This window comes from Erinaceus europaeus, chromosome 21 (genome assembly GCF_950295315.1).
Source record: "Erinaceus europaeus chromosome 21, mEriEur2.1, whole genome shotgun sequence".
Taxonomy (NCBI): domain Eukaryota; kingdom Metazoa; phylum Chordata; class Mammalia; order Eulipotyphla; family Erinaceidae; genus Erinaceus; species Erinaceus europaeus.
The window spans coordinates 17,448,412-17,459,418 of record NC_080182.1 but is presented as its reverse complement, the minus strand read 5'-3'; the positions used below and the strand labels follow the sequence as shown (position 1 = coordinate 17,459,418).

The following is an 11,007-nucleotide window of genomic DNA, read 5'->3' as shown; positions in this document are numbered from 1 at the left end:
GGTTCAGGTCCTGGAACATGATGGCAGAGGAGGACCTAGTGGGGGTTGAATTGTTATGTGGAAAACTGGGAAATGTTATGCATGTACAAACTATTGTATTTTACTGTCAACTGTAAACCATAAAACAATAAAAGTGTAACGATCCGGGTCCGAGCCCCCGGCTCCCCACCTGCAGGGGAGTCGCTTCACAGGCGGTGAAGCAGGTCTGCAGGTGTCTGTCTTTCCCCCTCTGTCTTCCCCTCCTCTCTCCATTTCTCTCTGTCCTGTCCGACGACGACGACGACATCAATAACCACAACAATAAAACAGCAAGGGCAACAAAAGGGAAAAGAAAGAAAGAAAGAAACTGCTGATTAAAAGCATAAAAGAAGACTTTTTTAAAAAAAATATTTATTTTATTTATTTATTCCCTTTTGTTGCCCTTGTTGTTAAAAGAAGACTTTTAAAATAAAGCCTACACCTAAGGAAATGTGTTATAAGACTTGTTGTCTTATAAATAAAAGACCCTCTTAAATTTTTTCCTCTAATTTTATACCATTAGCTTACAGGAGCTCGATCCGATGAAGAAACAAGTCCTGTAGGAAGAGAGCAAGTCAATAAGGCCTATCATGCATATAGGGAGGTTTGCATTGATAGAGATAATTTGAAGAGTAAGTTGGACAAGATGGTAAGTTGGTTTAAAGGAATATATATTGCAAGTGAATTTTCTCTTTAAAGTAGTTTTAAGTGAAAAATAAACATATATAAAGTACATGCTCACTAAATATATAGAAATTTGGAATAATAATATTTGTAATTTGCTTCTGTACAGAGAACTACTTAGTATTTAGAGCATAAGCATACCTATACTACTTACTTATTTTGAAAAGAATATATGGTAGACTTTGTCATTATATTTTTTAAAAGCCAGTGAATATGTGGTAGTGAAAGAAAAATGCTTAGTGACAAACTTTTTCTACCTAGTTTTTAAAAACTATAGTGAGTTTTTTCAAAATCTACCTGAACATTAATAATATAATACCAATCTATGTACCTTATTGAATGTAATATGGTATTTTCCCTACTTAACTAGAATAAAGACAACTCTGAATCTTTGAAAGTATTGAATGAACAGCTACAATCTAAAGAAGTAGAACTCCTCCAGCTAAGGACAGAGGTGGAAACTCAGCAGGGTATGACACTTGTTACAAGTATTCTAATAGAGCTAATGTATTTTTCCATTCATGTGTTATATTCATAACCAGTCCTTATGTATATGTTAAGGATTTATTTTTTAATTTCTAAGCTTATACTAATTGTTCTGGTTTTATAGAATTCCAACTTCTCTTAATTTTGGGGGGGATATAAATTTCACTTTTCCTAGATAAAACTTGAGGGCTTTTGTTTCTGGCCATTTTGTAAATAAAGTAGATGAAGAAGGAGTAGAACTCTATCCTTGTCAAAATATTTGCCCAGTGGTATGTCATTGAATTCCAGTACGTTCTATACTGAACTTTTTAGCCCACTATTAAATACACTGTCATGGAATAGTTACATGTTTAATTTATGAAGATTATTAAAATGTGTGGGTGAGAAGCTGGTGTGAAAAAATATATCTGAGGAGATGTATACTAGCTAGTTACCTTGAAAATTCTGATAAGACAAGCTGGAGTAAACATGAGAGATCTCTTGATAGGTGAAACTTTTATGAGTTTTTATTTTCCTTGATAGAGATTAAGGAAATAAATGTCCATAGAGTCAGGAGATAGCTTACCATGCACAAAATTCCATCATGTGAAAGCATTGCGGTGCTCCATGGATGCTCCATGGATGGTAGAATGGCTTGGTGGTGTCTCTCGTTCCCTATCTAAAAAAAAAAAGAATGAAAAGGGTAGGGGGCCAGGTGGTGGCGCACCTGGTTAAGCGCTCACATTACAGTGCACAAGGATCCAGGTTCAAGCCCCTGGTCCCCACCTGCAGAGGAAAAGCTTCACAGTGGTAAAGCAGGGCTACAGCAGGTGTCTGTCTTCCTTTTATCTCCCCTTCTCTTCTCAATTTCTCTGTTATTATTCAATAATAAATAAATAAGAATGAAAAAGGGTAGGCCAGGACTAGTGATATCATACCTTTATGAGTCCTAGTGGAACATTAAAAAAAATATATCCAGTTGTGTTTAATTTCCACAATGTATTGTTTATAAATCAAATTGTTTTGACATCATATTATAGGCCTAATGACCTGTGTATTCTCTGAAAGAGTCAAATGGAATGATTAGCTGAGTGAGCTTCACTTTATTTACTTCATGTAATTTTTATCACTGTCTTAACTATTACTTGTAAAAATATATTATTAATCTGTGTATTATTTTAGCATATGCTTGATCAATATTGTATCTTTTCAAATTTCAGACTAATAGTTACGCACTTTAACCTAGACAAAGCCAGAAGTATGGAGACTACTATCAATAAAATGAGGTTGCTAGACTTATTTTCAGAATAGTTCTTTGAAAGCTGTTGATTAAAAAAAAAAACAACAAAAACTATTAGTCACAACTTCTCAGTTTTGTTTTCTATTATCTATGCTTTGTCAGCATAGCATTTTTAAAATTGTAACCTATGTGAGAGGTAGAAATAACAGTCTTAATGTTCATCCTTCTTGTAGTGATAAGAAGTTTAAATCCGCCTTCATCAAATTGGGAAGTGGAAAAATTAAGCGGTGATCTGAAGATCCATGGTTTGGAACAAGAACTGGAACTGATGAAGAAAGAATGTAGTAATCTCAGAATAGAGCTCCAAAAAGCCAAACAAATGGTACTTACTACAGAATTATTAAACTGAGAAATGTAGTGCTATGTGCATTATAATATGTAGGTTTTATAGCTAAGTACTAAATTGTAGTTACCATAAATTATAACCGCATAGCTTCTCTGAAAAATTCATCCTCCATTATAATCATTTTACTAATAGTTGATGTACTATGTATTTTAGTAGCATAATTCCAGAATCATATAGTTATGTTCTTTTTTAAAAAAAAAAACAAACAACTTATTTTTGGAGAGGGACAGAAATTAAGAGAGGAGGAGGAGATAGGGAGAAAGACACCTGCAGACCAGCATCACCACTCATAAAGCTTTCCCCCTACAGGTATGGAGGGGGAGTAGAGGCTTGAACACCTGGGTCCTTCTGGGCTGTAACATGTATGCTCAACCAGATGCACCACCAATTGGCCCCATTATGCTCTTTATAAAAGTTAATTTTACGGGGTTGGGTGGTAATACAGTGGGTTAAGTGCACTTGGTACAAAGTGCAAGGACCAGCATAAGGACCCCAGTTCAAGCCCCCAGCTCCCCACCTACAGGGGAGTTGCTTCACAAGCGGTGAAGCAGGTCTGCAGGTGTCTTTCTCTCCCTCTCTGTTTCCCCATCTCTCTCCATTTCTCTCTGTCCTATCCAACATCAGTGGCAACAATAACAACAAGGGCAACAAAATGCAGAAAAAATGGCCTCCAGGAGTAGTAGATTCGTTGCGCAGGCACCAAGCTCCAGCTCCTGGAGGCAAAAAAAAAAAAAAAAAAAAAAAAAAAAATTTAAGCTTTAACTGGCAGAAAAGATAGCTTAACCAATAGGTGTGGCTCTATATGGAGTACCATAGCATTAGGGAAAGCACTGATATTGTGATCTTACCCTGTGTCTGAAATAAAAACAATGGGAAAAAAATCAGCCCAGGAGAAATCAAGTATGCACAAGGCCCTAACACAGGGCTGTGCCACCTGTGGGATATCCCACATAGGGGATACTGCTAACTGAAAGAGGAACTTTGTCCCACACATCCTGACTTGAGATTCTGTTCCTGAATCTCTAGTGCCCTTAGGTGGAGCTGGTATTTCTACTTTTCTATAAACCAGTCATTATCAGACATGACTACTGGTAAAGAATGAGCCAGCCACTACATGTATTAGAGCAAGTAGATTCCTCTGAACTGAAAAAGAAAACTTGTTTTGGAGCCCTTGGCTTGATAATAGGGAAATACTGCAAAAATTATACAACATTTTGTAGAGACAGAATGTTTTATTTTTCCTATTTAACATGTAGCCACATACCACTAGCTTCTTACTCTACCAGGCCTATTGTCATAATTCAAGAGGCCTTTTAAAAAAAGATGTGCTTGTTAGAAAAGATTTATACCTTGGAACTCTGAGTTATAACTGTCAGTGTATATACACTATTTGAAATAATTTGATAGAATTTATACATGATAGATATTGCTTTTGTTGAGTAAGAGGTAGCACCATGGAATTATGAAAACTTAGGTTACAGTTGTGATTATAATTAGGAAAGTCATTAACTGTTCTGGACAGATTTTCTACGGATATTAAATATCTATTTTTTCATGAAAATGAAGTTAGCACACTTAAAGCATATAGTTTCTCACACAGGTGTGGCAGTTGTCTCTCTTTCCAGGTAAGGGTAGTCCAGGCAAGCATGTTTTAGCGGGTGTATGTCGGTGCCCACATGCACAACTTGAGGTGTAGCCTTTCTATAGGAAAGTTACTCTTTTCCACTAGATGGTGCTAGGGGAAAAGTATACTTTTATCAGTAATTTAATTCATGTGTAATAAATCAAAGAAGTAGACACAGAGATAAGAAACTTCTACTGAGCAGATTGTATCTGCTGAAAAGCTTGAAGAGTTTCAAGGAAAATACAAGGAGGCATTTAACGTGTGATCCCCGAATTCACAGGAATTTGGTGGATGGAGAAGGTAGGAAGTAAATAAACAAACAAAAACTGTCCAGAATAGAAAAGAAAATGAGCCAGGAATGTGAAAAGGTCTGGTATCAATTTCTCAAGCACCTTAAAGTGGAATCTTGATTTCTGAAATGAGTACTTACAAATCATGTTGAGAGGTATCACTGATTAGTCTACTTGGATATGAGAATCAGCAGGGCAAGGAGACAAATTTGTGTTCATATTAGTAATTTTGCTTATGGAGCCAGTAATAGAGCTCACCTGGATAGTATATTTGCTCTGCCATGTGTGTGAACCAGGTTTGAGCCCAGCCCTCACCCTCTCCACATTAAAAGATACTTTGCTGCTGTCCTAACAATGTCTTCTCTCTCCCTCTACCCTGCTGTATCTGAAAAAGTCAACCTGGAGTGGTGAAGCCCTGGTGATGAAAGAAATGGGAAAAAAAAAACAAACACTTATATCTACCATAGCTATAATCTATAATTTTATAAATATGGTACTTTCTTTTTAAAATCTTTTATTGATTTAATTTTTACAAAATTATAAGACTACAAGGGAATAGTTTCACACTGCATTTACCTACCACCAAAGTACTGTGCCCTCTCTCCCCGTAGCCACCATAATTCTCAAACTCTGAGAGACAATTTGAACACTTCTTTTTGCAAGTTCATATGCTATAATTAGAATCTGCATGAGAAAGTCTCATAGTTGTTTTTTTTTAAAGATGGTACTTTCTGTGAAACATATTTTATAACACCATCTGAATTATGAAATCTTACTTAGTAAGCTAAGTTGATCCGTATTTGACATAAATAATCCACGGGTTCTAGTATCAATTATGCCATGTACAATTTATTTAGGTCTATAATCCTCAAATGTTCCAGACACTTCTGTGTAAGAAAAAATGAGAAAAACAGTCCAAGAAGTTGTAAGAAACTAGAGGAGTGGGGACCGGGTGGTTGCTCATCTTACAGAAAACACTATTTACTATACATTAGGATCTGAGCTCAAGCCTTCAGCCCCTACCTCATAAACTGTGAGGCATTACTACAGGCATCTCTTCTCTTTTTATCGCACTGCCTCTTAACCTCTATTAGCACAAAAAAAAGGGGGGGGGGATGGTGTGTATGCTAGGAATGGTGTAGTTGTGCAGACACCAAGGCCCATTCATAACCCTGGTGGCAAAAGGGAGGAATCTAAAGAAATTAGAGGCGTAAAGTGGAATGAATGTAGATGTATAAGGTACCTAATAATAACCACATTGGAGACTCATAGTGTCTTATATAATATAGTAAAAGAGTCTTGTTTCATACTATGGAAACCTGTTTAATTTGGAACAATGCTTCCCAGTATTTCTTAGCCATTTGTGTGAAACTCCCACTCCATATGATCAGAAAACGGCTACATTTCTCCCTTCAGAACATGGCAAATCGATGATCAACCAGAAATAGATCTTAAGAGAGGCCAGATGGTGGCGAACATGGTTGAGCGCATGCTACAATGCGCAAGGACCCAGATTTAAGCTCCTTGTCCCTACCTGCCAGGGGAAAGCTTCATTTCATGGGTGGTGAAGCAATGTTGCAGGTGTCTCTGTCTCTCTTCCTCTCTATCACCCCCTTCTCTCTCGATTTCTGGCTGTCTCTATACAGTAAATAAAGATAATACAAAACAATTTTAAAAAAAGAAAAATAAATAGGTTTTAGAATATTAGAGACCTTTGTGCTTATTACTGAACTTAGGAATTTCTGATGTTAGTAATTTGAAACTTACTTTCCTACATATACTGAGATTTTTAAAACATAATTGTAAAACAGTGAGGAAGGATACCAGTGTATATATTGTTTATGTATGTATTAATTAAAATATTTTAATGATGTTGGTAAACTAAAATATACCTGATCTGATTCCTTCATTTCCTATGCAAACAAAAATATCTATGATCGTGTGTAATAAGATATTAACGTTTTACTTTTTTCTTTTCTAATCAAATGGCAGGATCCATCTCAGGAGGACAGTCTGAGGAGCAGAGATCTCCAAAAATTAAGCATTTCAAGGTATGAATATTCTTCAGCCATCAAAAAGAAATGCACCTCCCATAAGCCTTTTTTGTATATGCACCCAGAGGAAGTAGGTACTCTTTGGATAGTACATGTAAATCCCTAATCACAGTATATTAAAAAACTGTAACTGCTTCTTATCATTAAGCTTAAATTTGGGGTGCAGAAGTATGTGTATTTTGATGCTTTAAACAGAATTATTAAACATTCAATGTTAAATTTTAAATAGATTTCTAAGAAACAAGAAGCACAGATAGACTCTGTAATAATATCCCTATTGTATGCATGCTGAATTACACATTCTCATATACAATAACATTCTTTTGTGTTAACACACTTATGAAAGCTTTACTAGTCTTTGGTATAACATGAAAGGAGAACAAGTCTCATGCAGTAAGAATGAAAGTTGCTGTCAGAGTTCATGTAAATACTTAAACTTTTTTCCTCCAAATATGTATCATGGAACATACTATATAATTTCGGCTTCTACTGGTAAGCATCCTCTTTCTCCGTGAACACTTTGTATGAAAATTGCTGCTTTGCTCAAGTAAACAATATGAATAGTCTTAATTATTCTTATCAATCTAATTGAAAGAAGTTATAAACTTGAGGAAACATAGAGGATCAGAAGTAAATACTAGATTTTGTGGGCCAGTCTTGAACACACTTGGCCCTGCCATTTGAATAGTATTCAGTAAGCCTTCAACTTTCATCTACATTTATAGCAAAGTTTTCTCTACCCCTTAAAAAAAAGTTCTCATGTAGTAGCCATATGAATTCTCAAAGCTTTCTTTCTTTCTTTTTTTTTTTTTTTTACCTCGTTATTCATAAGAAAGACAGGAGGAGAGAGAAAGAATCAGATATCACTCTTGTACATGTGCTGCCGGGGACTGAACTCAGGGCCTCATGCTTGAGAGTCCAATGATTTATGTACTGCGCCACCTCCCAGACCACTCAAAGCTTTCTTTGTCAAAGTTATATTTTCTCCTAGTTTTCTCCCTATTTAATTATACTTACCATTTTACAATACATATTCAGATCATTAAGAATCTGGGAGAGGGAGTCGAGCGGTAGCCCAGTGGGGGCGCTAAGCGCAAGGATCGGCATAAGGATCCCAGTTTGAGCCCCTGGCTCCCCACTTGCAGGGGAGTTGCTTCACAGGCAGTGAAGCAAGTCTGCAGGTGTCTGTCTTTCTCTCCCCCGTCTTCCCATCCTCTCTCCATTTCTCTCTGTCCTATCCAACAATGATGACATCAACAATAACAACAACTACAACAATAAAAAACAAGGGCAACAAAAAGGAAAATAAATATTTAAAAAATTGAAAAAAAAAAAAGAATCTGGGAGAAAGTTAATGTAATAAGTACTTCAGATATTAAATGATTAAAGGGCCAGGTGGTGGAACACCTGGTTGAGTGGACATTACAACCCAGGTTCAAGGCCCTGGTCCCCACCTGCAGGGGGGAAAGCTTTGCAAGTGGTGAAGCTTTGCAGGTGTCTTCCTACCGCTCTACCTCTCTATCTACTTCTCTCTTGATTTCTGATTATCTCTACCCAATAAATAAAGATAATTTTAGAAAATTAAAAATATGTTAAATGATGAAGATATAACCAAGATAAGTCAAGTGAAAGTGAAATATAGAGGTCTTCTACTTCCTTTCATAGATTTTATATAATTTCAATTGCTTCTACTGAGAATCAAAAGGCTACACTTCCACCACAACCTCCCCCTCAAAATTCTGTTCAAGGTATCATATAACTACCAAGATGGCAAAAATCTGTTAGGACTTGAAGGAAAATGAAGGCCTAATGAGATGAGTTCAGTTTTTGCAGATGTAGAGCTATATAATTAAGTTTCAAAGAGAAGTCTTTAATTCTTGAATGCTTAAGATTTATTCATAATATCAGCTGAGAAGAATAGTTCTTAGATATAATTGCCTTAAGTTCAGTCAAAAAGATTACTGTATGCTAGAAAACTGTAATTAAAAGTATGTCCCAGCGGCTCCCTAGAACTAAGGAACACTTGCGTTGGTTTGCATTTATCTCCTATAAGCAGTATGGATTGTAGAACTGATTAATTGGTTTCTCTTTGGTAAATGAATAATTATTTACCAGAGGACAGCTCAACTCATGTCTTATGGTAGTGCTTGGGATTGAATTTGTGACCTAGGAGCCTCATGCATGAGAGTCTTTTTTGCATAACCACTACACTATCTTCCTCACCCTTTTACTTTTTTTTTTCCTGTAGCTTTAATTCACATAAAGCTAAACAACCACATTAATGAGAATATCCAAACCATAATCACCTCCAGTTCCATACATTTTATCTCAGTGGACACATACCTTTTTTTTTTTTTTTTTTTTACTATTGTGATTAATGTACCTGTAAATATAGGGATGCATATTGTCCTTTCAAATTAGTGTTTTCGTGTCTTTTGAGTAAATGCCTAGGAGTGGTATTGCTAGATCATATTTCCATTTGTATTTGCTTAAGGATTCTCCATATTGTTCTCCGTAACAGCTGCACCAGTATGCACTCTTACGAACAGTGATAATAGAGTTCCTCTTTCTCCACACCCTCTCCCACACTTGTTTCCTATTTTGTTGATGAAAGCCATTCTCAACAGGTGTGAGGTGGAATCTCAGTGTAGTTTTAATTTGTATTTCTTTGATCCTGAATGAAGTAGAGTGTTTCCATGTATGTCTGTGGGCTGTGTTATCTCTCCTTTAGAGAACTGTTTGCTTATCTTTTGCCCACCTTTTTATTGAATTATAGACCTGTATGAGTTCTCTATAGATATTTGAGATCAACCACTTGTCAGATGTGCATTGTGCAAATATCTTCTCCCAGTTTGGAAGTTGCGTGTATATCCTTGTGGAGTTTTCATTTGATGTTGGACTGATCTCTTGATGGTTATATAGTAGTGTCTGTCTTTGTCTCCTCCTACTGTTTTTTGTTTTGCTGAAAGTTTGTCTGACATTAGTATAGTTGTCTCTACCTCCATCATTTTGTTACTTGTTTGGAACAGTCTTTTGAGCTGTTATTTCTTGTAAACATAATATAGATGAGTTATGTGCTCCAGTGCACCTATCTACTATGTGACTTTGGTTGATGAGTTTAATCCATTCACATTTAGTGTAATTTTTATTGATATTTGGGACACTACTGCCCTTTGATGTTTTGTTTCCTGCTTGTCTCTTTTATGTTAACTATCTCCCTTTTCAGTTGGGTGATTTTTCCATGGTGATTCTCTTGTTTCTTCAGCTTCCCATTACGTGTCTCCCATTGTTTTGCTTGATGTAGTTGCCGTGAATACTGCTTTCAGTTTTTTTTATTTCTAAACTAGTCTTTCTGTGTGTGCACACACTAGTGTCAATTTATAACCAGAATAGATTGGCTTTTGCTTTTCCCCCTTGTTTCTTATTTCATATGTACATTTTTATGCTGCTTACTCTATTTTTAAATTTTATTTTGTTATTTTGTATAATGACAGAAGTTGAGAGGGGAAGGGGAGACTGACACCTGTAGTGCATCACCACTCATGCAGCTTCCCCTGTGCTGGTGGGGACTAGGGATTTGAACCTTTACACTTGTAACATTTACATTTTACTGTATGTATCACTTCTGGTCACTCTTTTATCACTTAAGCTTGTGTACTTTAGTTTTTCTTCATACTCAGGAACTCTGCTGGTACCTCATATATGAGCAGTTTCACCTTGCCCAAGGCAACTTTTTTTTTTTTATTCAGATTGAGACGGAGACATCACAGCATCAGGCTCTTCCCCCAGTGCCATAGCTTCCCACATGATGTCAGGGCTCGAGCCCAGATTGCCTTAATAGCAAACCACAGAAAACCACATACTTTATCCAGTGAACTCTGTCTCTAACCTTTTAGTATTTCTCGTACATAAGGTCTCGTGGTAGTGAAATCTGTTATCTTTTGTTTGTCTGGGCAAGTCTTCCATTATAGTTCAGTGATAATTTTGCGGGGTGAATATTCTATGACTGGTAATATTTATTTTTCACTTTTTTCAGTGTCAATCCACCTTACCCTTTAAAGGTTCCACTGAAAAATCTTATTATAGCCTGGTTTTGTTTTCAATTGGAGGGGGGGATTGTACATTGCATAATTCTTTTTTCTTCTAGCAGTTTTTAATTTAGTTTTCAAACCATTAACACGATATGTCTTGCGGTGGGCTATTCGTTTAGAAATTTAGGTGCTGTT

At 36.2% G+C, this 11,007-nt stretch overlaps 1 protein-coding gene across 1 annotated transcript in view; it reads left to right on the top strand.

The window, feature by feature from the left end:
* The window catches only part of AZI2 (5-azacytidine induced 2), a 28,171-nt gene that overhangs the window by 7,959 nt on the left and 9,205 nt on the right, over nt 1-11,007 (top strand). The window contains 4 exon segments of the mRNA XM_060180466.1: nt 526-667; nt 1,073-1,172; nt 2,641-2,789; nt 6,720-6,778. Of these exon segments, the coding sequence (XP_060036449.1) occupies nt 526-667; nt 1,073-1,172; nt 2,641-2,789; nt 6,720-6,778 (450 nt within the window).